General features: G+C 47.1%; 1 protein-coding gene across 1 annotated transcript; it reads left to right on the forward strand.

Moving 5' to 3' along the window:
- Positions 1–1,132: 1,132 nt before the first annotated feature.
- LOC121009052 (securin-like) lies at positions 1,133–26,854 on the forward strand. Its single transcript, XM_040441973.1, has 5 exons — positions 1,133–1,238; positions 3,592–3,722; positions 24,008–24,086; positions 24,816–24,968; positions 26,671–26,854. The coding sequence occupies exons 1-5, from the start codon at positions 1,169–1,171 to the stop codon at positions 26,739–26,741; spliced, it is 504 nt and encodes a 167-aa protein (XP_040297907.1). The 5' UTR covers positions 1,133–1,168; the 3' UTR covers positions 26,742–26,854.

A 26,854-nucleotide genomic window follows, 5' to 3' on the forward strand; every position in this document is an offset into this window, starting at 1 on the left:
CGCCTTTTTACGGCGGTCACTATGGGGCCTTAGGCTGGACCGCCGTAAAAAAGGTCCCTCGTGCAGCGAGGACCCGGCTCTAACAGCCTGGACCGGCAGGAGTCCCCCACTCATCTGTCTTACTTGGCATAAAAACATCCAAGTCACAAAATATTGTTGCATGTAGGTTAAAATAGTCGCAAAAATGCCCTTTGTGACTATTGTTGGCCAGACGACCTTAAAATATATGACACCCATGGACTCCCCCAGTAAGGCCTCATGCACACAACTGTTGTTTGGGTCTGCATCGTAGCCGCATTTTTTGCGGCTCAGATGCGGATCCATTCACTTCAATGGGGTCACAAAAGATGCAGACCGCACTTCCGTGGCCCTGCAAAAAAAATAATACATGTCCTATTCTTGTCCGTTTTGTGGCATTTCTATAATGAGTGGCCCCGTTCCACAAATGGAACGGCATCCATGTTTTGCGGATCCGCATTGTATGGACCACAAAACACGGCGCGGTCGTGTGCATGTAGCTTAAGGCTAGGTCTACACTACACTGCAACATATGTCGCGCAACAATTTTTATAATGGTAGTCTATAGTGTCGCACTGCGACATGCTGCGACTGCAACGCCACAGTCGCAGAAAAATCCATCTTGAATGGGTTTTTTGCGACTGTCGTGTCGCAGTCGCAGCATGTCGCAGTGCGACACCATAGGCTACCATTATAAAAATTGTCGTGCGACATATGTCGTCATGTAGACCTAGCCTAAGGGTATAGTCACATGTAGAAGATCTGATGCAGAAAGAAACCAATTCAGATGTATAGAACAGACTTTCTGTAACAAATCTTCCACATGTGAACATTCCCCAATGAGATGACACAAGTCTGGAGGCGGTTAATGAGATGAGACTGATTAACTGGTCAGCTGATATTTAGCATAAATAGGTCAAAGGAGGAGGACTTCCTCTGACAGAGACTGGTTGGAGCAGTGTTTGTGGGGTGGTTAGTCCCTGCAGGTAAAGTCCTGTTGTCTCCAGTGTAATAGTAGGCAGTCCAGGGTTCACATGACTCCTTGTATATCTGTGTAGGATATTAAGTGTGCTAATAGTGTCCTAAGAAACCCTCTTTAAAACCTGCTTACGACATCTATGTGGTTTTGCTGGCAGATCTGACGAGAAAAATGGAAGCTATCGTGCGATTTGAGAAAACGAATGCCCTCAGCCTTTCTTCCAAGACTAATCAAGGACTGTGTAAGTTGTCTGGGCTCTGAGCACTGTTTTATCCATGTTATCCAGGAGTGTGGCCTGTCCACTCCTGAATTTGGGGGTGGTATATCTCCTTGAGGAGACTTTTAGGCCATACATGTTCTTCTGGGACATAGTTGGCAATGTTCATGATTCTGCTGGGAGTCATTCTAAGGGCTCATGCACCCAACTGTGTGCTGGCTGGGCTGTTCTTGCGTTGCATCATGGATGCAGGCCATTCACTTGAAAGGGTCTGGTGTGCAGGGGCAGATTGGCCATAGACCTTATGGGGAAGTTTCCCTGTTGGGCCAATGCACAGGGGGCTGCCTGGGCCCTCCTCACGGCTGGCCAGTGGAAGTTTTTAGTGTTGGACTGTGGTATCTGGCTCTGGGGATCTGTCTGTGGAATCTACATAGATTTTACCTGTGCGTTGGGGACTTCAAATTGCGGTCCCCCAATGCATGCAATGGCTGTGTGCATGAGCCCTTACTGTGAGACGTCACAAATGGAGTGAGCAATAGCTAAAAAAAAAATCCCTTAAAGGGGTTGTCAAAGTTATATTTATTGATGACCTATCCTCAGGATAGGTCCTCAATATCAGATCGGCTTGGGTCTGGCACCCCTGCCGATCAGCTGTTTGAAGAGCAGACGTGTGCCGTGCCAGCGCTGCCTCCTCCTTCATTGTTTACCTGCTCGCCGTTGTATCTGCAGTGGTGAGCAGGTGTAATTACACCCAAGCTGTCCCATTCATTTCAATGAAACTGTAAGCAGGTAAACAATGAAGAGGCGGCAGCGCTGGCACCGCGTGTGCCTTCTCTTTAAACAGCTGATCGGTGTGGGTGCCAGGTGTCGGACCCCAGCCGATCTGATATTGATGACCTAGCTTGAGGATAGGTCATCGGTAAATATATCTTGGACAACCCCTTAACTGCTCTTTTTGGAAGACCCTGCAGAAAATAATGGATGGATGTGTACCTCTTCTGTGTCTTGGCTTACAAATACTGATGGTGTGAGGCCGGGAACATGTGTGGTGGAAAAATCTGCTACAGATTTTGGTGTATTTCTGCAGCAGAATCCTCGTGCATTACATGAAGTTTTTGCTGTGGCAAAGCCAGCGGACTTCACCCTCTCTCTATTGAGCAGGTTAGCAATACTGCAGCTGGTCTGCTCTTTGTGGGGCTTTTTTATGCAGTTCGTGGATCTGAATGCTCTTCTGTATTGTATAACTCTGCAGATTTGCTGCACTAAAATAGCGGATTCGTCATGTCACCCAAGTCTAAGGCCTCATGCACACGACCATATGTGTTTTGCGGTCCGCAAATCGCGGATCCGCAAAAAAACCAGGTGGCGTGTGTTTTTTTTTTTTTATATTATTTTTTTTTTGCGGATCCATTGTAATAATGCCTATCCTTGTCCGCAAACGAGAAAAAAAATAGGACATGCACTATTTTTTTTTTTGCGGCGCAATGGCACGGACATACTGATGCGGACAGCACACTGTGTGCTGTCCGCGTTTTTTGCAGACCCATTGAAATGAATGGGTCCGCATCAAAACGGGACGGACACTGAAACAAAATACGGTTGTGTGCATGAGGCCTAAGTGGTTATTTAGACTGTGGCACAGTGCTTTTTATGAGAATGATGGTTCCTAGAATGGGTTAGAAAAGCTTAGTGCCGAAGTGGTTTGAGAATTTGCCCCTTCCCCCAAAGGTCTGCCTAATGGCTGTTTAAAGGGATTGTCACCATGATTTTAGAGTATCTACAGTAATGAGTACTCCCAAGGATCTAAACTTATTTCCTACTGCACCCTGTTCCTGCACTGCTGGCTCTTTACAGTAGTGAGCGGTCTGCTGCGCTCAGACTGAAGAGGATTTGTGCGCATTAACAGTAGTCCTTACATCAGCACAGCTTTAACCATTGACTGCAGAGGCAGTAGGAAAAAATCATGGTCTGGACTCTACAGTATTTCTGCATAGTTCACTTAACTGTTCTTTATTTGACTCTGAAATGAGTGTCCTGAAAAAATAAGACCAAATGGAACTGAACAGCCAGAAATGGAGCTCTGCACGGTGAAGGTGCCTCAGTGGTCCTCTACTGTCCATCTATAGCTAACACTAATGGAGCTTCTCACAGCAGTAATATTGCACTCCAAATAGTAATCTGTCAGGCCATCAGTATTAAAGTACTGCAGAATCTCTTACTGATCATGTGTCGATTCCTTCTGGAGAAGCGGTTCAGTATTATAGAAGCATTAGAGCCAAGTGTGAAGACTTGTTGGGAATGCCGGGATCATATCCTTCAGGCTGAGTAGATGTGGCCCTGGATGATACAGTGCTGATCTGTACCTACTTTCTTGCAGTTGCACAGACTAAACGGTCATTAAAAGTGCATAATGGAAAAAACCTCACTGTGTCCAAACCTCAAGCACTTAGGAAGGTTCTGGGGAACCTTAACAAACAAGTGGAACCCAAGAAATCTGCAGCAGCAAAGGTAAGTGGAGCAGATACTAAGACGGTGAGGGAGACTTGTGAATACGTATGCCGCAGATTTCAGTGGGTAACGCCCAGACTACACCTTGCCTTGGCTATAGGCACATGCTCCACAAGGGGGGGTGGGGTCTCAGTGACTGCAATTGACTATTCTAACATGGGTATAAGGTCTTGTACTTGGTCTGTATCCCCCACACACCTAGTGGGTCACTTGGCAAATCTGCTACACCAGTTTTTTGGGCATAAGTTGCAAGTGATTCCTAAGACGTGAGTAGAGTTGAGCGAACACCTGGATGTTCGAGAAGTTCGGCCGAACTTCACGGAAATGTTCGGGATCCGAACCCGAACCGAACTTCGTCCCGAACCCGAACCCCATTGAAGTCAATGGGGACCCGAACTTTTGGGCACTAAAAAGGCTGTAAAACAGCCCAGGAAAGAGCTAGAGGGCTGCAAAAGGCAGCAACATGTAGGTAAATCCCCTGCAAACAAATGTGGATAGGGAAATGAATTAAAATAAAAATAAAAAAAATAAAAATAAAAATGACCCAATATCAATTGGACAGAGGTCCCATAGCAGAGAATCTGGCTTCACATCAGCAGAGAATCAGTCTCTTCATGCCATAGCAGAGAATCAGGCTTCACGTCACCCACCACTGGAACAGGCCACTGTCACACATTTAGGCCCAGACAGAGGAGAGCGGTCCCGTAACAGAGAATCTGGCCTTATGTCAGCGCAGAATCAGTCTTCATGTCATAGCAGAGAATCGGGCTTCACGTCACCCACCACTGGAACAGGCCACTGTCACACATTTAGGCCCCGGCACCCAGACAGAGGAGAGGTTTATTCAACTTTGGGTTGCCCCGCAATATAATGGTAAAATTAAATTAAAAATAGTATTGAATGAGGAAGTGCCCTGGAGTAGAATAATATATTGTTAAGGGGAGGTAGTTAATATCTAATCTGCACAAGGGATGGACAGGTCCTGTGGGATCCATGCCTGGTTCATTTTTATGAACGTCAGCTTGTCCACATTGGCTGTAGAACGGCGGCTGTGTTTGTCTGTAATGACGCCCCCTGCCGTGCTGAATACACGTTCAGACAAAACGCTGGCCGCCGGGCAGGCCAGCACCTCCAAGGCATAAAAGGCTAGCTCTGGCCACGTGGACAATTTGGAGACCCAGAAGTTGAATGGGGCCAAACCATCAGTCAGTACGTGGAGGGGTGTGCACAGGTACTGTTCCACCATGTTAGTGAAATGTTGCCTCCTGCTAACACGTTCCGTATCAGGTGGTGGTGCACTTAGCTGTGGCGTGTTGACAAAACTTTTCCACATCTCTGCCATGCTAACCCTGCCCTCAGAGGAGCTGGGCGTGACACAGCTGCGTTGGCGACCTCTTGCTCCTCCTCTGCCTTCGCCTTGGGCTTCCACTGGTTCCCCTGTGACATTTGGGAATGCTCTCAGTAGCGCGTCTACCAACGTGCGCTTGTACTCGCGCATCTTCCTATCACGCTCCAGTGCAGGAAGTAAGGTGGGCACATTGTCTTTGTACCGGGGATCCAGCAGGGTGGCAACCCAGTAGTCCGCACACGTTAAAATGTGGGCAACTCTGCTGTCGTTGTGCAGGCACTGCAGCATGTAGTCGCTCATGTGTGCCAGGCTGCCCAGAGGTAAGGACAAGCTGTCCTCTGTGGGAGGCATATCATCATCGTCCTGTGTTTCCCCCCCAGCCACGCACCAGTGATGGGCCCGAGCTGCTTTGGGTGCCACCCCGCTGTGAACATGCTTCATCCTCCTCCTCCTCCTCCTCATCCTCGTCCTCCAGTAGTGGGCCCTGTCAGGCCACATTTGTACCTGGCCTCTGGTGTTGCAAAAAACCTCCCTCTGAGTCACTTCGAAGAGACTGGCCTGAAAGTGCTAAAAATGACCCCTCTTCCTCCTCTTCCTCCTGGGCCACCTCCTCTTCCATCATCGCCCTAAGTGTTTTCTCAAGGAGACATAGAAGTGGTATTGTAATGCTGATAACGGCGTCATCGCCACTGGCCATGTTGGTGGAGTACTCGAAACAGCGCAACAGAGCACACAGGTCTCGCATGGAGGCCCAGTCATTGGTGGTGAAGTGTCTGATCCACAGTGCGACTGACCCGTGCATGCTGCAGCTGAAACTCCACTATGGCCTGCTGCTGCTCGCACAGTCTGTCCAGCATATGCAAGGTGGAGTTCCACCTGGTGGGTACGTTGCATATGAGGCGGTGAGCGGGATGGCCGAAGTTACGCTGTAGCGCAGACAGGCGAGCAGCGGCAGGGTGTGAACGCCGGAAGCGCGAACAGACGGCCCGCACTTTATGCAGCAGCTCTGACATGTCGGGGTAGTTGTGAATGAACTTCTGCACCACCAAATTCAGCACATGCGCCAGGCAAGGGATGTGCGTCAAACCGGCTAGTCCCAGAGCTGCAACGAGATTTCGCCCATTATCGCACACCACCAGGCCGGGCTTGAGGCTCACCGGCAGAAACCACTCGTCGGTCTGTTCTATACCCCGCCACAACTCCTGTGCGGTGTGGGGCCTGTCCCCCAAACATGAGTTTCAGAATGGCCTGCTGACATTTACCCCGTGCTGTTCTGAAGTTGGTGGTGAAGGTGTGTGGCTGACTGGATGAGCAGGTGGAAGAAGAGGATGAGGAAGCTGAGGAGGAGGAGACAGGAGGCAAAGAATGTTGCCCTGCGATCCTTGGCGGCGGAAGGAAGTGCGGCAAACAGCTCTCCGCCTGGGGCCCAGCCGCCACTACATTTACCCAGTGTGCAGTTAGGGAGATATAGCGTCCCTGGCCGTGCTTACTGGTCCACGTATCTGTGGTTAGGTGGACCTTGCCACAGATGGCGTTGCGCAGTGCACACTTGATTTTATCGGACACTTGTTTGTGCAGGGAAGGCACGGCTCTCTTGGAGAAGTAGTGGCGGCTGGGAACAACATACTGTGGGACAGCAAGTGACATGAGCTGTTTGAAGCTGTGTGTGTCCACCAGCCTAAATGACAGCATTTCATAGGCCAGTAGTTTAGAAATGCTGGCATTCAGGGCCAGGGATCGAGGGTGGCTAGGTGGGAATTTACGCTTTCTCTCAAATGTTTGTGAGATGGAGAGCTGAACGCTGCCGTGTGACATGGTTGAGATGCTTGGTGACGCAGGTGGTGGTGTTGGTGGTACATCCCATGTTTGCTGGGCGGCAGGTGCCAACATTCCTCCAGAGGCCGCGGCGGCGGCAGCAGCAGAAGAGGCCGAGGCAGCAGGGGGAGCCTGAGTGACTTCCTTGTTTTTAAGGGGGTTTACTCCACTGCAGTTCATGCTTTGCATGCAGGTGCCTGGTCATGCAGGTTGTGCTAAGGTTCAGAACGTTAATGCCTCGCTTCAGGCTCTGATGGCACAGCGTGCAAACCACTCGGGTCTTGTCGTCAGCACATTGTTTGAAGAAGTGCCATGCCAGGGAACTCCTTGAAGCTGCCTTTGGGGTGCTCGGTCCCAGATGGCGGCGGTCAGTAGCAGGCGGAGTCTCTTGGCGGCGGGTGTTCTGATTTTGCCCACTGCTCCCTCTTTTTTTACGCTGTTGGCTCGGTCTCACCACTGCCTCTTCCTCCGAACTCTGAAAGTCAGTGGCACGACCTTCATTCCATGTGGGGTCTAGGACCTCATCGTCCCCTGCATCGTCTTCCACCCAGTCTTGACCCCTGACCTCCTGTTCAGTCTGCACACTGCAGAAAGACGCAGCAGTTGGCACCTGTGTATCATTATCATCAGACGTGCTGAGGTGGTATTCCCATGTCCTCATCATCAGGAAACATAAGTGGTTGTGCGTTAGTGCATTCTATCTCTTCCACCCCTGGTGAAGGGCTAGGTGGATGCCCTTGGGAAACCCTGGCAGCAGAGTCTTCAAACAGCATAAGAGACTGCTGCATAACTTGAGGCTCAGACAGTTTCCCTGATATGCATGGGGGTGATGTGACAGACTGATGGGCTTGGTTTTCATGCGCCATCTGTGCGCTTTCTGCAGAAGACTGGGTGGGAGATAATGTGAACGTGCTGGATGCACTGTCGGCCACCCAATTGACTAATGCCTGTACCTGCTCAGGCCTTACCATCCTTAGAACGGCATTGGGCCCCACCAAATATCCCTGTAAATTCTGGCGGCTACTGGGACCTGAGGTAGTTGGTACACTAGGACGTGTGGCTGTGGCAGAACGGCCACGTCCTCTCCCAGCACCAGAGGGTCCACTAACACCACCACGACCATGTCCGCGTCCCTTATTAGATGTTTTCCTCATTGTTCCTGTTCACCACAATTTTGAGAATGGCAAATTTGGGAATAGTTTTTCAACCCAGAACAAAGTGTGCTTTTACGGTCACTACAAATAACTTGACCAGCTAAAACAGTACAGATTTGGTTGAATAGAAATGTCAGGTCTATTTTTTAGGCACTGGGTGACAGGCTCAACTTGCCCCTGATGTAGTATATGGCCAAAAAATAACGACTGTTGATGGTTAAATGCACTTCGGTGACACAGGCTCAGCCTGCAGCTGATGTAGGATATAGCACAAAATAACCACACTATTTATGGTTAAATACACTTGGTGATAGCTTGTGCTGGTGCACCACAAGTCACAAAATGGCCGCCGATCACCCCAGAAATAAAGTGATCTAAAAACGCCTTCCTTGATTTTTGGAGGATCCACAGACATGAAGAAAGTTGTTTTGGTGTCCGCCTGGCCATGCGGAGCCAAATGGGGACGGATCCGTTTGACGTTGACACAATATGGTGCAATTGCAAACGGATCCGTCCCCCATTGACTTTCAATGTAAAGTCAGGAGTTAATATACCATAGGATCAGAGTTTTCTTCAATCCGATGGTATATTTTAACTTGACGCGTCCCCATCACCATGGGAAAGCCTGTTAGAATATACCATCTGATTTGAGTTAGATCGTGAAAACTCAGATCCGACAGTATTATAACAGGTGTTCCCATAGTGATGGGGATGCTTCAAGTTAAAATATACTAAGAACTGTGTACATGACTGCTGCCTGGCAGCACCCGATCTCTTACAGGGGGCTGTGATCGGTGCCACACCTGAGGGGTTAATTGTGCGTATCATAGCCCCCTGTAAGATCAGGTGCTGCCAGGCAGGAGAGAGCAGATCCCCCCCCCCCCCCCTCACCTGTATTTAACTTATTGGTGGCAGCGGAGAGTTCTGATCGGAGTCCCAGTTTAATCGCTGGGGCTCCGATCGGTAACCATGGCAACCAGGATGCTACTGCAGTCCTGGTTGCCATGGTTACTTAGCAATTTTAGAAGCATTATACTTACCTTCGCTGTCTGTGACCGGCCAGGCGCTGCTCCTCCTACTGGTAAGTGAAAGGTCTGTGCTGCGCATTGCCTATAGCACAGACCTTTCACTTACCAGGCCGGTCAGACATCGCAGGTAAGTATAATGCGATTTAAACTGGGACTCCGATCGGAACTCTCCGCTGACACCAATGATGGGGAAGGTGATTTTAATTAGGGGAGGGGAGGCCGCACTGGCCACCAATGAGTTAAATACAGGGGAGGGGGGGGTCTGCCCCCTCCTGCCTGGCAGCACCTGATCTCTTACAGGGGGCTATGATACGCACAATTAACCTTTCAGGTGCGGCACCTGAGGGGATAATTGTGCTGATCACAGCCCCTTGTAAGAGATTGGGTGCTGCCAGGCAACAGGGGCAGTCATGTACACAGTTCTTAGTATATTCTAACTTGAAGCGTCCCCATCACCATGGGAATGCCCCTGTGTTAGAATATACTGTCAGATTTTGAGTTTTCACGAAGTGAGAACTCGGCTCTGAAAGAGCTTTTATGCAGACGGATCTGCGAATGTAGCCTACGGCCACGGATGCGGATGCCAATCTTGTGTGCATCCGTGTTTTTCCTAACACCCCCACAGCAGCACAACAGGAGGATACCCCGCCTCCCCAGGGACAGGAAACAACGTGGAGATCTTTAAATACTCCCCTCCCCTTACCTGCTCCAGTTGTTTCCTGTCCCTCTGGGAGCAAGACGTGGAGTTTCTTTTCGCTGGTGGGATTTCTTTCACCCATCAGCAGGATCGCCGGCAGGTCGTTAGGGGAGCAGGATCGCGGAACTGCGGTGCGGTTCTCCCTGTCTCCCAGGCACAAGTCCTCCGGTGGAGGCAGCCCCGGGCAGCGCTTCCTCGCTGGTATCGCGAGAAGGAAGCACAGGATCGTGGGTCACGTGAGCGGAGCTCACAGGCGCCAGAATTTGACGTCACTTCCCCGCTCAGATTCAAAAAAGCGGCGGGAATCGGCGGCGTCCTGAGAACAGCATGTCTGCATCAGGAGAGGACTCGATGCGCAGACCCTCGGATCCTTCCAAGACCGGCAGCCCGGTAAGCTACCCTCCTCTGGAGGGAAATGATGAATGTATACTGCTGTGATTCACTGTGGGGTTTAGGTTTCTGACCTCTGCACTGGATAAGGGACTGTTCCTCTCCCTTTCTACAGACTAGGCAGCCCCCCTTATTTTATTAAACAAGTTTTCTGACTTCTATCTAATATAGGTCAGGGAAGTTCAGAAGTCAGAGGCCCAGCGTGTCAAAGTGTTCCATCTGTAAAAAGGCCTTACCATCAGGGTATAAAAAAGCCCTTTGTGCCAAGTGTTTGGAAAAGATTGTGGCAGAAGAGTCCCCTTCCTTATTGGATAATATTAGGAATATTATTAAGGATGAAGTAACCAGCGCTGTGGATCAAAGACTAGCTGCTACGTCCCAGAAGCCTTCTACTTCTATGACGGAGATACCCGTGACTTTAGAGTCGGAATATCAGGAAGAGGACTTTGATGAAGGGGAGCTCTCAGAGTCTGAACCCTTTTCCTCTGAAGATGAGTCCAGAAAACCTCTTTGTTCCATTGAGGAGACCGAAGTATTATTGAAGACCATTAGGGCAACTCTAAACCTAGAGGAGTCTAAACAGTCCAAAACTATACAGGATTTAATGTTTAAGGGCTTAGGAGAAAAAAGGAAGAGGGTGTTCCCCCTCCATTCTAATATTATAAAGTTAATTAATAAGGAGTGGACCGATGTGGAAAAAAGACCTAGCGTATCTAGGGTCCTAAAAAGAAAATATCCCTTTGCTGAGGAAGATACGTCCTCTTGGGACAAATGTCCTAAGGTGGATGCCCCTGTAGCAAAAATTACAAAAAAGTCAGCCTTACCCTTTGAGGATTTAGGTCTCTTAAAGGACCCCATGGATAAGAGAAGTGAGGCCCTACTAAAAAAAAATCTTGGGAGGCTTCCATGTCCATCCTTAGACCTAGCGTAGCCGCAACGTATACAGCCAGATCCATGTCTATCTGGTTAAGCCAGCTGGAGGAGCACCTGGTATCAGGAACCCCTAGAGAGGATATTTTAGCTTCTCTTCCAGTTCTTAAACAGGCAGCAAATTTTTTGGCCGATGCTTCGGTTGACTCTAAGTTAGCAGCCAGGTCTGCGGCCCTCTCAAACTCTACCAGAAGGGCGGTGTGGCTTAGGTCCTGGTCAGGTGATGCGGCATCTAAAAACAAGCTCTGCGGCATCCCCTGCGAAGGTGATAGGGTGTTCGGATCAGTACTGGACGACATCCTTGAAAAAGCCACAGACAGAAAGGGGTTTCCCTCAGAACAAAAGAATTTTCGTCAGACGTTTTTTTCCCACATCTAGGGGCAGACAGGATCAAAAGAGGATTTTTCCCCCCGGTGGCGTTCGATAAGAGGTCGAGGGTTTTTATTCAACCCCTCTGACTCCTCCCAAAGGTCATCAAAGCAATGACGCCAGATGCAGAGTAGGAGGAAGGCTGAAGTACTTCCTTCCAGCCTGGGAGAATATCTCCAATTCCCCATGGGTTTTGGACGTAGTCTCATCAGGCCTAAAGTTGGAGTTTTCCACTCTTCCCCAGGAGGTGTTCCACATCACCAAAAAAGCCGGTCCAGTCCAAACTAATACTAGATCAGGTAAAGATCCTGTTACAAAAAGAAGCTATAGCGTCAGTTCCCCTAGCAGAACAGGGAACAGGTTATTATTCCCCCTTATTCTTAGTCAAAAAACCGAACGGCTCATACAGAGCCATTATAAACTTAAAGGGACTGAACCAACATCTACTCTACAAACGGTTCAAGATGGAGAGCATAAAATCCACCATAAGTCTATTACAAAAAAACACCTTTATGGCAACCCTGGACCTTACCGACTCGTACTACCACATTCCAATCTGCAGAGAGCATCAGAAATTCCTAAGATTTTCAGTACAACAGGGTTCGGTGGTACTTCACTATCAATTCCAGGTCCTTCCTTTCGGCATTACGTCAGCACCAAGAGTCTTCTCCAAAGTGATGGCAGAGGTGATAGCGGATCTTCATCTAAGGGGCATATTAGTTGTGCCGTACTTAGACGACTTCCTTATAGCAGCTGCATCGGAAAGTCTCCTAACAGATCTGGGGTGGCTAATAAACATAGAAAAGTCAGACCTCCAGCCCGAAAAAAGGAAGATCTTCTTAGGAATGCTACTGGATTCAAGCCTCATGAGGACCTTCCTCCCACAGGAAAAAGTCCAGACTATCAAACAAGAATTTACGCTGTTCCGCAGCAGATAAAGAGTGACAATCAGATCAATAATGAAAATCTTGGGTCTAATGTCCTCAGCTATCCCAACAGTAAAATGGGCTCAGGCTCACTCAAGAACCCTCCAGGCTTTCATGCTCGGAGAATGGGACAAGAGCAGAGCTTCTCTAGAACGGAGAGTAAGAGTCCCTCAATATGTAAGACTCTGTAAATTGGTGGTTGATCAACCAAAACCTAAACACAGGTGTTCCGTGGCAGCAAACAGATGTAGTCACTATCACTACAGACGCCAGCAAGAACGGTTGGGGGGGCCTTTTCAGACAGGTCCGTAATACAAGGGGGCTGGCAAGAAAATCAAGTCCTAGCCTCTTCCAACCTGAAGGAGTTAAGGGCAGTATGGGAGGCCTTGAAGGCCCTTCACTCAGAAGTCCACGGGAAAGAAGTGAGAATACTCTCAGACAACACCACAGCGGTGGCCTATCTGAACAGACAGGGGGGCACAAGAAGCCCATCCTTGGCGAGGGTCTCAAAAGAGATTTTCCAGTGGGCAGAAAGGAACATATTATCAATATCAGCAGTTCACATAAGGGGAGAAGAGAATACAGTGGCGGATTTTCTCAGCAGAGATGTCTTGAAAGAAGGGGAATGGTCCTTAAACCCAAGGATATTCCATCAGATAGCACAAACATGGTTCCTTCCAGAAATAGATCTGTTCGCCACGCATCAAAACAGACAAGTAGAGAAGTTCGGCTCTCTGGCTTATTCAGATCACCCTCTTATAGTGGACTCTCTCTCCTACCCGTGGCCAAGAGTAAACTTGTACGCCTTCCCTCCCTTTGCGTTAATCCCCAAGGTGCTGCAAAAGATACTACAGGAGAACCACAATCTGATCCTGATTGCTCCTTACTGGCCCAAGAGGTCATGGTTCCCTCTCCTAGTGATAATGTCAGCAGGAGACGTGTGGCATCTACCAAACATCCCGGATCTCCTTCACCAGGGCCCAGTATGGCATCCCAAGACATCACAACTTCAGTTGACAGCATGGAGACTGAGCGGGAAATATTAAAAGGAAAGGGCCTCTCGGACGCGGTAATTTCCACAATTCTTTTTAGTCGCAAAAAGGTGACTTCTAAGATCTATGACAGGATCTGGCAGTCTTTCAGAAGATTTACAGGGGGGGATACCAGAGGTCCCCTTATAATCACTAAGGTCCTAGAGTTCCTCCAGTCAGGTCTTCAGAAGGGGCTAAGAGTAAGCACTATAAAGGTCCATATATCAGCCTTGAGTGCCTTACTTGATATAAAATTAGCAGACTTAGACCTTGTTAGGAGATTCGTGAAAGGAGCTCGGAGAAAGCAGCCAATAGTGAGGTCCACTGTCCCTCCTTGGGGCTTAAATCTAGTCTTAGCAGCCTTATCAGACAGCCCCTTTGAACCCTTATCTGAGATATCTCTAAAGATGCTTACCTTTAAAACAGTTTAATTAATAGCCATCACCTCGGCTAGGAGGGTGGGGGAGATACAGGCTTTCTCGTGCAGGCCCCCGTACTTGTCCATCAAGGATGATAGGATAGTACTGAGACATTCTCCCTCTTTTTTACCCAAGGTGGTCTCTAAGTTCCACTGTATTCTGAATCGGCTGCAAAGGCTATGAATGTGGTTTTCAGTAGCACATGGAGCTCATTGCCCTGAAGAGATTATTCATCCCAAATCACCTTTCCAGATAGCTTACTCAGTCACAACTCACATGAAAGAAGATCTGGCGATGTTTATTCTTCGTATGATCCGTAGAATGCAAGTTACAACAGGTAAAAGAACGATTCTTCCATGCAGGTATAGAGAATAGACACAGGTCAGATGAGTTACAGCATTAAAATGACTGATGCAGCAAAGAGGGGGAGGAGACAGAGCAGCATGCAAACTAAGGAATGCCACAAGAGACAAACTAGATAGGCATTAAAGAGACAGTACATAATAAAAATAATATCATGTAACATGACACTCCCCGCCTGAAATCTTTAGATTTCAAAGTCTATTACATATATAAAGATAAGTCCAACTTGAACCTGTAGGGGAAGAAACGTTAAAGGTAAAACTGGTGTGTAAACCATAGATACGAGATACCCGCAACAAGAAGATATGCAGTAAATGAACAATGAAACATGACGTCCAAAAAACAGATGGCTTGAGTCCTGCGGTCTATAGTTGTAATCGTGGGACTTCAACAGTAGCACAGTCAATAGTGATAGTGATATTCTCCCCGCCATAACAGGTATAGCCGGTACTCCTGCCTAAGTCACTCACTTGGGAGAAGAAGCACCAATTCCGTGATTGGTCGTGAGAAAGTCCGAACAGAACCTCCTTTAGTTATCTTAATTTCAACCTTTCGAACCTTTCCGTCATCGCTGGCATTACGCTTGTTACAAGACCCATAGGCCACTCATTGCGACAGACTTCTCTATCTTTCAGAAGAACAAGGTCTCCTACTTTGAGGTTAGGCTTGGGTGTTTGCCATTTGGAACGGCTTTGAAGGGTATGCAGGTACTCCTTTCTCCAGCGGTGCCAAAACACATTGGCTAGGTGTTGCACCCGTTTCCATTGACGCCTATAGATATCCTTCGGGTCAATCTCGGCAGAAGATATCACGGTAGTTCCAACCTTCTGAGTAAGGAGTGTGGCTGGGGTAAGGATCATTGGAGCATCAGGATCGGAAGATACTGGTACTAGAGGCCTTGCATTGATGATGGCGGATACTTCTGAAAAAAAGGTACTCAAAGTCTCGTGAGTCAATAGTGAAGACTTGTGGTCCTGCAACATGGAATCGAGAATTCTTCGAGCGATTCCAATCATTCGCTCCCAGGATCCTCCCATATGCGAAGAATGTGGTGAATTAAACAGCCAAGTACATCCATTGTTTGCTAAGAAATTGTCTAGTTGAAGTTCTTTACAGGCTCCAACGAAGTTGGTACCACGGTCGGATCTTAGCTGTTTGACAGGTCCTCGGATGGAGAAGAATCTTCGTAAAGCGTTGATGAAACAAGACGAATCCATTGACTCGATCACCTCGATATGTACAGCTCGTACGCTGAGACAGGTAAACAACACAGCCCACCTCTTGCTATTGGCTGCTCCACCGCGAGTCCTACGAGTTACCACAGTCCACGGACCAAATACATCAACTCCAACGTAGGTGAAGGGTGGATCTGTACTTAGGCGATCAAATGGCAGGCTTGCCATTTGTTGTAGTTGGTGTCTACCTCTTAACTTGCGACACTTGACACATTTAAAAAGCAGGGAAGAAACACATCTCTTCATTCCAACAATCCACAAGCCAGCTGACCTGATAGCGCCTTCTGTAAATTGTCGGCCTTGGTGCTGTATTAGTTCGTGATGGTGCCGTATTAGAAGAGTGGCAATGTGGTGCTGACCTGGTATGATGACGGGGTTTTGTTCCTTGCTGCACAGGTCAGATTTCTCTATTCGACCTCCAACTCGTAGCAACTGATTGTCATCGACTACAGGGTTCAGATTAAATAGTGAACTACCCTTTGAAAGAGGTATTCCACCTTTATATCTGTGCAACTCTTCCATGTACACTTCTTGTTGTACACAGCGAATGATAACCCTTTCCGCCTGCTCAATTTCCGTTGCAGTAGGGAGGTTGGTACAGATATGCCAGCCATGACATTCTGAAGTTGAGCTCCTTTTAAAACAATGGGCAATGTGTATCAAATAAGCAACGGTCCTAACAGCTGATGACCAGGTTGAGAAACGTTCAAAACGATGCGACTTTAGTTTTTGTTCTGAACCCGCAGAGGTACACAGTGTGGTGTGCATAGACCTGATTTCTTTATCATCGTCAGGATGTACCAGTTCATAGGTAGTGTCCGTGGAAATTGAGTAGGAGTTTTCAGAAAGAAATCTTGGAGGCGACAGCCACAAGCAGTCGGGGAGAGCTACTGGAGATAGAGCTCTTGTCCCACAATCGGCAGGATTAAAGTCAGTGGGAATATGGTGCCATTGCTTTGGCAAGGAGAACCTTCTGATACGTTCTACTCTATTGCTGACGTACACGTAAAATTGTTTAGTTTGGTTGTAAATGTAACCAAGCACTATCTTGCTGTCTGTGTAAAATGTGAAGGAATCAATGTTAATGTCCATTTCACTCTTTACGACTTCAGCTATTTCCACTGCTAGCACAGCTGCACAAAGTTCAAGTCTGGGTATGGTATGTGCGGGTTTTGGTGTTAGCTTTGTCTTGCCTAGAACAAAGTTGCAGTGTATGTCTCCATTAATTCCTGAGGTCTTCAAATAGGCCACTGCAGCTATAGCTTCAACTGATGCATCAGAGAAAATATGGATTTCCCTCTGGACAGCGGCTGAGATGGAGACTGGGGCATAGCAACGTGGAATTTGGAGCTGTTCTAATGTCTTCAGAGAACCTCTCCATTTCTCCCATCTTTGTTGTTTCTCAATAGGTAACGGAGTGTCCCAATCTATGTTATCAGTAGTAAGCTGTCGTAATAACATCTTACCTTGGATGGTGACTGGGGCTATAAATCCCAGTGGGTCGTAGATGCTGTTCACTACGGACAAGACTCCTCTCTTGGTGAAGGGTTTGTCACAGGTTGACACCTGGAAGGTGAATGTGTCTACTTTGATGTTCCACAGCAGACCTAGACTTCTCTGCATAGGGGGTGTGTCTGACCCAAGGTCAAGGTCTTTCACACTGGCAGCATAGTCCTCAGGGTGAAATGCATTCATTAGCTCTTGGCTGTTAGATATAATTTTGTGAAGTCTCAAGTTTGCTACAGCTAGCATCTCTTTTGTTCTGGTAAGAAGATTAATTGCTTCTTTAGCAGTAGGAAAGGATTTGAGCCCGTCATCTACGTAAAAGTTCCTTTCAACAAATTGACGAGCATCGGATCCATACTCAGCTTCTCCAAGCTGAGCTGTCTTTTTTAGTCCATAGATTGCTACAGCTGGGGAAGGGCTGTTCCCAAAGACATGTACCCTCATTCGGTAATCAATTACCTCTTTGTTGATGTCGTTGTCCTTGTGCCATAGAAACCTGAGGTAATTCCTGTTATCTTCCTTGACGATGAAGCAGTGGAACATTTGTTGAATGTCGGCCATCACCGCTACAGGTTCTTGACGAAAGCGAATTAGGACTCCAATGAGGTTGTTGTTCAAGTTGGGCCCTGTGAGGAGCATGTCGTTAAGTGAGAAGCCTTCATGTTGGGCACTGGAGTCAAAGACAACTCTGATTTGGTCTGGCTTTCGTGGGTGATACACACCGAAGGAAGGGAGGTACCAGCATTCTTCTTCTTTCAATGGGGGTGCGGGTTCGGCATGACCCCTGTCAAAGATATTCTGTATGAAGTCCACAAAATGTCTTTCCATCTCTGGCTTCCTGCTTAAGGTACGCTTTAAGGAGGAGAATCTTTTGACTGCTTGATGTAGATTGTTTGGTAGCTTCTCTCTCGGGAGGCGAAAGGGTAGGGGTGCTACCCAGCTATTGGAATCTTCCTGAAAGAACTCATTGTCCATTACTTTAAGGAATTCTTTGTCTTCTGCCGAAGGAGCCAACTTGTCGTCTTCACTGCTTACATTGAAAACTGTAGAACCAAAGCTGTCATCGTAGGTGCGGGAAAGGTTTGTGTTGCGATGTTGCAACTTGCAGCTGGTTACCTTCTCCTTCACCCAGTAGTGATGTGGGCATGGCTCAAAGTGAGTATTACGACCATTTGGCAATACATTTGTCTTGAATGAAGAAATGTTAGTAGGCCTTTTCATTTTGCCTATACAGACGTTGCCTATGATGACCCAGCCTAAGTCCAGGTACTGGGCGAATGGGGCCTCTGGAGGTCCGCTGACCTGCCTGTGTACCTTGTGGATCCTTAGAATATCTCTTCCCAGCAGAAGAAGGATTTTAGCATCTTTGTCAAGTGGTGGGATTTCACTGGCTATTGACCTTAGATGAGGGTGGTAGAAGGCAACTTCTGGTGTAGGTATTTCTTCTTTGTTGGCTGGTATCTGGTTACACTCTACAAGTGTAGGTAAGGGTAATTGTAGGTTATTTTCTAGGGAGGACACAATAAATCCATGAGCCCTTCTTCCAAAAACATCTGTAGTTCCACTACAAGTGCCTAAGGTGTAAGGGTGAACCTCTCCTTTTGTGCAAAATAGATCGAACAGTTCGGATCGTGCAAGCGATCGATTGCTCTGATCGTCTAAGATAGCATACACCCTTAAAGTCTTTTCTGGCTGATCCTTGTGATGAATATTCACTAGGCATATTTTAGCGCAAGATTTGTCACAGTGGTCTTCCCCACAGACTTCAGTGCACGAAGAAAATACCATGGTGGAATTAGGTACGTGATCTGTACTCTTCCCGCTGTGGTTCTGCCCAGGAGGGAGGTCTGCATGTTGTGAAGGATTGGACTCAAGGGGATGGAGTGCTTGCACATGGTCCTCGGAACCGCACTCTATGCACTTGATAGGAGTTTTACATTCCTTGGCAAAGTGATCGGTGGAAGCACAGCATCTATAACATACCCCAAAAGTCTTTAGAAGTTCCTTTCGTTCTTGTAGGGGCTTTTTTCTGAAACCGATACATTTTTTGAGGGGATGAGGCTTCTTGTGGATGGGACATAATCGGTTTGGGTTTTCGATCTTGCCGCTCTTGTTTGGGGCGGGAGTGGGAATAATGTCTGTCTTCCTAACGGACACGGGACCTCTGCGGTTCCTGTAGCTAGTATGTAGGTTGTCACCTTTAGGTGAGGGAGTATTGAACTCGCTGAATGCAAACTAGGATTGTTCTTGGTGTCAGCAATGTTCCTGACGAAATTGCAGAAGTAGGAGAACGGGGGAAAGGAAACCTTGTTTTCCCGTTTGTATGATGACCCAACTTGGATCCACTTTTCTTGTAGGCCATGCGGAAGCTTGCAAACGATAGGGTTAACTCCTCGAGCAGTGTCCAGGTAACTGAGGCCAGGTAGCTTAGGGTCAGTTTTGGCAAGCTGGACTTCGAGAAGAAGGTCGCTGAGTCTCTGGAACTCTATATTGTCCTTACCAGATATCCTTGGGAAATTTTCCAATCGTTTGAGCAATGCATTCTCTATGGCTTCAGGACTACCGTAAGTCTGTTCTAGACGCTCCCATGCTGCGGTGAGACCTGCAGTTGGATTGTCGATGTAAACTGACCTGAGGCTCTTGACACGTTCTGTTGACTGTGGGCCAAGCAACCCGATCAGCAGATCCAGCTCACGATCGGCAGTAAAACCGATACCATCTAATGTAGTTTTGAAAGCGGCTTTCCAGCTTCTATAATTTTCAGGCTGGTCGTCGAAGTTTACTAGGCCTGACTTGGCGAGCTCATGTCGAAGTAAGTACTTTACTACCTCTGTATCGGTTGCCTCTGACTTTACATAGGAGGTTGCTGGTTGATTGTTGTGGATTGCATTGTTTATGGTATCGTTGCAAAGAGACGTGGGAAGATATGGTGCAGCAAGGGCATTCAGCTGAATTGTTGGGTGAAGGTCTGGAACAGTACTGTTAGCAGGAGGCTGGCGACTTGCTTGCGGATTAGTGTGCCGTTTTGTGACATATGCGGGATCAGCATGACAGTCGGGAGCTGCACTGGGGTGGGTTTGCATGTAGGAAGTGGCTGGAACGGCTTTTACCTGATGATGTGGTGAAGTCCTTGCGTTGCCGTGAAACGTGGAGGTAATTGAGTGTTCACTGCTGTGGTTTAGAACATAGTTCTTAGTGCGTTCAAAAGGATCTTCTACATCTGCCTTGACGCTGACCCTTTCGCTAGCATTTTCATCTGCACCGATAGCTTGTTCCAAAACCTTTAGTTTTGCTGCAGCTGCCTCGTAGTTGCTCTGTTCCTTTAAAGCTTCAATTGCTGCCCTTTGACGTGCCGTTTGAGCTTCTATTGCTGCCTTTTGATGCGCTGCCTCGGCTTCCCTTACTGCCTTTTGATGCGCTGCCTCGGCTTCCATTACTGCAACCTCGGCCTCCATGTCTGCTCTCTTTTTTGCATATGCGGCCCGTACCTTGATAGCCTCTGCTTCGGCGCGGGCATTCATTAGCTGTTCACTAAGCGTTGAGTGCCTTGAACTTCGGGATCTAGAGGAACCTTTAGAGCGTCTGGTGGATACAGATTTGTGAGATACAGTGTCCCGTGGCAGCATTAATTTTGCTTCTGCCTTTGCTTTAGTTCGCTGGATAAAGCTTTCTCTTTCCTCATTAAGAAGCTGGGCATTGTTAAGTTGCTCTAAGGACTCCTCAGTGTTGATGCTTTGCAGAATAGTTTTATATTTGTTGCTTGTAGTCTGGTACAGTTCGTATGAAGCAGAGAGATGCTTTATGGCGCCCTCTAGTTGCAGTACCTCATGGCTGGGACATGAAATCACATCAATGTGGGTGAGGATTTTATCCCAAATCTGCTTCAAACTGGTTGCTAGTTCAGTTCTTATGGATTCATAGTTCTCTTTAACCTTCCAAGTGGGTTTCACAGAGCGTTTGGTCGATGCAGTGAACTCTGGGTCCTCATCCTGACTTTCTCTGTGTGAAGCATGCTGTGGTGTTTCATCACACACTGAGCCCTTTCCACTCATGATGGCCTGCAGTACACAGGCTTGACTGTAGCAGTGAAGAGTGTCTGTATACTGTGAGGAGCTGTAACAAGCTGTGCTGGGGTTGTATGCAGAATTCTCATGCAATACACACAGTTACACTTCACTATGATCTGTCCTGTGACGCAGTTATCTCTGTGCAGGCTGCTGGATACGTTCTTTTACTATTCTGAATCGGTTGCAAAGGCTATGAATGTGGTTTTCAGTAGCACATGGAGCTCATTGCCCTGAAGAGATTATTCATCCCAAATCACCTTTCCAGATAGCTTACTCAGTCACAACTCACATGAAAGAAGATCTGGCGATGTTTATTCTTCGTATGATCCGTAGAATGCAAGTTACAACAGGTAAAAGAACGATTCTTCCATGCAGGTATAGAGAATAGACACAGGTCAGATGAGTTACAGCATTAAAATGACTGATGCAGCAAAGAGGGGGAGGAGACAGAGCAGCATGCAAACTAAGGAATGCCACAAGAGACAAACTAGATAGGCATTAAAGAGACAGTACATAATAAAAATAATATCATGTAACATGACACACTGTCTTCAGGAAGTGTCCCTCCCTTCCTTTGGATCCCCATCAGGCAGTCAGGAGCAGACGCTTCCATAACCTGGATGTAAGAAGAGCTGTTCTTACCTACCTAAAGGCTACAGAAGATCTCAGGAAGACGGACAGACTGTTTGTTCAGTTTGCAGGCCCAAATAGGGAAAACGCGGCAAGCAAAGCATCCGTTAGTCGATGGATTAGATCGACAATCTTGACTTGCTATGACTTAAGGGAGGTTCCTCCCCCGGCAGGCTTAAAAGCCCATTCAACTCGATCTGTGGCAACCTCTTGGGCTGAATCAGCGGAGGTTCCGTTGGAACAAATTTGCCAGGCAGCCACCTGGTCGTCGCCTTCTACTTTCTTTAGACATTATCAGTTAGATGTGTTAAAGAACAGGGAATTATCATTTGCTCGCAGAGTATTATCTGCGGTTGTCCCCCCCCTGATATGGGATTCCTATGTTATTCCTCCTGTCGTGCCGCTGTGGGGGTGTTAGGAAAGATTTCAATTACTTACCGGTAATTTTTTCCTCTAGCCCCCACAGCGGCACAGGGAATTTCCCTCCCTATGATTATTCTAACTTTTATTTTAAAAAAGAGGATGAAAGAAGGAAAAAGTTGTTTTGTCTTTCTTGGAGAGTATCCTTGTTTATTTCTCAATAACACATAAAGATTAATTTTGTTGCATCCATTCCAGAGTTTCTCGGTTATTTACTGGAGCAGGTAAGGGGAGGGGAGTATTTAAAGATCTCCACGTTGTTTCCTGTCCCTGGGGAGGCGGGGTATCCTCCTGTCGTGCCGCTGTGGGGGCTAGAGGAAAAACCAATTACCGGTAAGTAATTGAAATCTTTTCACGGACCCATTGACTTGAATGGGTAAGTGAACCGTTGTAAGTCCAAAAAATAGGACAGGTCCTATTTTTTTTTTTTTTTTTTTTGGACTGACAAGAAACGCGGATCACGGCCGCGGATGAACAACTGCATTTTCCGAGTTTTCAACGGACCCATTGAAAGTCAATGGGTCCGCAGAAAATCACGGAAAACTGAACGGCCACGGATGCACACAACAGTCGTGTGCATGAGGCCTAAAACTTATTGGCCACTGATATAGCAGATGGACACAGAAGAACTTCCTCTTGTGGGCTCAATGGAACCCAGTATGACATAGCTTGAGCACTTCTCAGGCCTCTTTTAGACAAGCATGTCCTGTGAGGAATCGGACTATGTACAGTGCTGGAATACAATGATGCTGCAGTTGTATAAACCTAGGTTCCCCGTCACACTTGCGTGTCCGCATTTCCGTTTTAAAAAAAATAGGATATGTCCTATTGCAGACAAGGTTAGACATATTCCATTATAGTGCCGGCGATGTGCGGTCCGCAAAATACAGAACGCACATTGATGGTGTCCATGTTTTTCAGATCCGCAAAACACACACGGATGTGTGAATGGACCTTAAGACTAGTTTCCCACTAGTGTTCAGGAGATCTGACAGGGAACAGCCTGCCGGTCTCTGGGTCTGGCACTGCCAGATCCACTAACTATAATTGGGACCGGCAGATCTGTCTGCAGCCAGGCTGATATGCCAAGAATTGGCTGGACAAACACTGCTGCGCACAGCAGCTTGTCTGGCTGATTCTCTGAATATTTGCTGGGTTGTGGCCAGATCTCCACCAGTCCCATTAAAGGGGCTGTCTGGGTTCAGAGCAGAACCTGAACATGTCCCCCTTCACCCAGGCAGCCCCTCTGAGTTGAGCATCAGCATTTTATGCTCTCCATTGCCCTGCACTTAAATGCACAGGGCGAGGGCATTCATTAGATCCAGTGATGTACCAGGTCTGTCTAATGTCTAGGGCAGTGCCAAAGCCTGCCCATTAATGCCAGTGACCTCTCCAGGAACACTGCTAGGCTGAAGCCTCTGCCTACCAGTGCATGTTTTTAAACAAGGCCCTTGCCCTGCTGATGGTCATCTCAGAGGGGCTGCCTGGGTGAAGGGGATATGTTCAGCTCTGAACCCCAACAACCCCTCTAATGGGGCTGGCTAACATCAATGTAGCTTAGTGATGCCAGATCCCAAGAGACTAGAAAGGCTGTTCCCTGCTAGATCTCCCAAACACTAGTGACACTAACCTGAAAGATGACGGGGAGGCTGAAGCTGCATCACATAGGAGACCGTGATTCTGTACCCGTTTATAACTGGTCTTACACAGGATTTGGAGTATTTCAGTGTGGTGTTCTGCCTGGGGAAATTTAGGAAGGCCATATCTGAGGGGGGGGGGGGGGGGGGGAATGAATACTGATGGCAGCCCACACTTAGCATGTGAAATAAAACGTGCATACATGAGCCTCTCAATCGCCCATTCTGCACTACAGGGGAGAAACAAATCAGTTTGCTGCCATATCAAGAGAGCAAAAGATCTTCTGAAAATGGTGATGTCTAATTTGTCTTCTGTCCAGGCCAAAAAGATCAACTTGCCGAAGCAAAGAAGTGAGGAGTATCCTGCCATTGAAACCTTTATCCCATATAACCCTTTAGGTACTATCATCTTTATTACACGCTATCATGTGCTTAACAGCTATGGGGCAATTTTATGATTACATTTGTATTTTTGAGCTAAACTTTTTATTTTTTTATATGTAAAATTGGAAAAGGGTGACTATAAAATTTAAATGTTCCCCTAGGGGCTTGAACATGCAACCTTCTGATTGCATGTCCTATGCTGCAGTACAGTACTATTGCAGCTCCAGGCCCAGCTTTTCGGGTAGATCCCTCTAACAGCACTGGGGGCCTTCAGAAGGATCCAGGGCATCCTAGCAACCAAACAGAACCACCAGACTGTTTGCCATTGACCACAGCTTGTCAGGTGTTAGACTGATCCCAGTCAGTTATCTCCAAACTGGTCACCAAGTGGGTGCCTGCTGTGTAACTGAGCACATGAGCCCACTATACAACCCTTAACCCTCAGGATTTAAGGGATTAATAGTTTTTTGATAAAAATACATTTCTTTCTTTACCCTTATGCCAGGTTCAGTTTTGAAGACCTAAACTAGGGGGGTAGTAAATCTAATTGGCCAAATCTGAACACCTACTTGCAATAAACTGGATAAGGGTATGTGACTACTTGACTGCCTCGGTCTTCTCCTTAAGTGCCAAATGGTATGTTGACACTTACTGCACTGGTTAAGGTCACTCACTGTATCTTGTGCTTCATGTTTGTATACCCAAATGTGATCTCTTTTGAAAATAAACTCATTGTTTTAACAGATTTTGAAAGCTTTGGGGTACCTGAAGAACACAACCTCAGTGATATCTGTCTTGCTGGTATTTCACTTTTCATTGCAAGGGATGATGCAATTAGATTTGATGCACTTACCGGTTCTGGTCTTTACACGATGGAAAATCAAGAAATAAATTATGGCAAGTACATTGGGGGGGTCTAAGGGGGTTATTTGGAGACTAGTATTTCTCATAGGAGACCAATACTTTCATATGTGCTGGAGTTAGATATGAATCTTGGTAATGAGGCAACATCTCTGGCATTCCATGCACCAGAAATGCCAGTCTACAGCAGCTAGGGGCTGGTATAGACCGGAGCTAGAATTTATGGCAGCTTTTGGAGGAAACTTTAGTAATACAGCAGGGGCTCAGCCCATCCACTAAACCTTCTCTCAGAAGGTTGGCAAGGTAAAGTGCAAATATGGTGTGCACCATGATCTAATGTTCACCACAGGTGGAGTAAAAGCCTTTAACTCTCCTAAATGCTTCATTCACATGGCAGGGATTCTGAGCCGAAACCAGGTGCAGCTCTAAACACCAACAGGAGCAGATCTTTCCCTTATGTCTGTGGGGGCTCCAATCCTGGTTTTGGCTCAATCGCTGATGTGTGAATTGGGCTTAAACGGAACCGGTCATCAACGTTATGCTGGCCATACTAACGGCAGAATAAAGTAGAGACAGAGTTGATTTCAGTGGTCGTCATTTATACGTTAAATATAAGTGGTTGCCAAGAACCAACATCACAATCGTTGCAGACTGGGCCTGGAAAGGGTCACAACCACCTGAGAAGAGTCATGGTTGTTCATGAATTCTTGCTCTCCCTGCTGACAGTCTAATACAGGCATCCTCAAACTGCAGCCCTCCAGCTGTTGTAAAACTACAACTCCCACAATGCCCTGCTGTAGGCTGATACCTGTAGGCTGTTCGGGCATGCTGGGAGTTGTAGTTTTGCAACAGCTCGAGGGCCGCAGTTTGAGGATGCCTGGTCTAATACCTAGTTTTCTCCCTTTCTGTCTAGGAGAGAACTGCCAATCAGCAGATGTATGCGAGCAGGAGATTATGAATTGGCTCATGAGTGACACCACTGAATTCAGCATTTGTCACTATTTTATGCTGCCCTCAGTGAGATCAGCGAATAGTTGATGGGTTCCCTTTTAAGGCCTCTTTCACACCAGTGTCTGATCAGTGACCTTAATATGTGCCTGACCCACAATCACTGAACAAGTGCAGATCTTTCCATTAGATCTGTTTGCTCAACTGGTTTTGGCTTGAGATCGCTGATTGTGAAGTGGCATAATACTACATACACTTCGCTGATTAAATCTGGTTGCAGTAACGGCAAGGTGTAAAACTCATGTACACTTTGCTTTCTTCCATGCAGAAACTGAAATGCTTTGTAATAAATGCGCAATTTTTATTTATTTTTGGATGAGTATTTCATTTAACCATATCAAATTGAGATTCAGTGGCTCATGCTGCATGTTCAGACAGATGGTGTCATGTTTGACAAGTATCTAATATATTTGACCTACTTGGTGCACCATACCTTGAATGAAGTGATAAGGGGGTTATCGGCCTTGTGTACCAGAAAAGTGGTGGTCCCTTGGGGTTGTGCCACTTGTGTGGGTGGAGCTCTTGCAGGAAGGGGTGTGGCCAGATATACTGTAATTTATAGCAGAAAATGATCTAGCATGGCACTTTCTGATACACAGCCAGGCTAGGCTGTGTGGAATAAGAATGAGCTGCAATACCAGACCCAACCCATGGGTAAGGGTGGTGCTAAATCTGTCAGTGTAGTCTGCTTAATTCAGTTTTTAACCAACACTTGTACCATTTCTTCCAGATTGCTTTGAGATGTCCATCCCTCTATATGAAGACATCAATGTTGGCTTTCCTCTTCTGTGTGACTTTTAATTATTAATCTGTATATGTTTGTCCTATTTAAATAAAATCTTAACCTACCTGGGCTTTTAATCAGCAGTTGCTGTGGATTTATTAAACTTTACCTATACTGTTTACTGTTGTGA

Source organism: Bufo bufo, chromosome 1, assembly GCF_905171765.1.
Source record: "Bufo bufo chromosome 1, aBufBuf1.1, whole genome shotgun sequence".
Classification (NCBI taxonomy): Eukaryota; Metazoa; Chordata; class Amphibia; order Anura; family Bufonidae; genus Bufo; species Bufo bufo.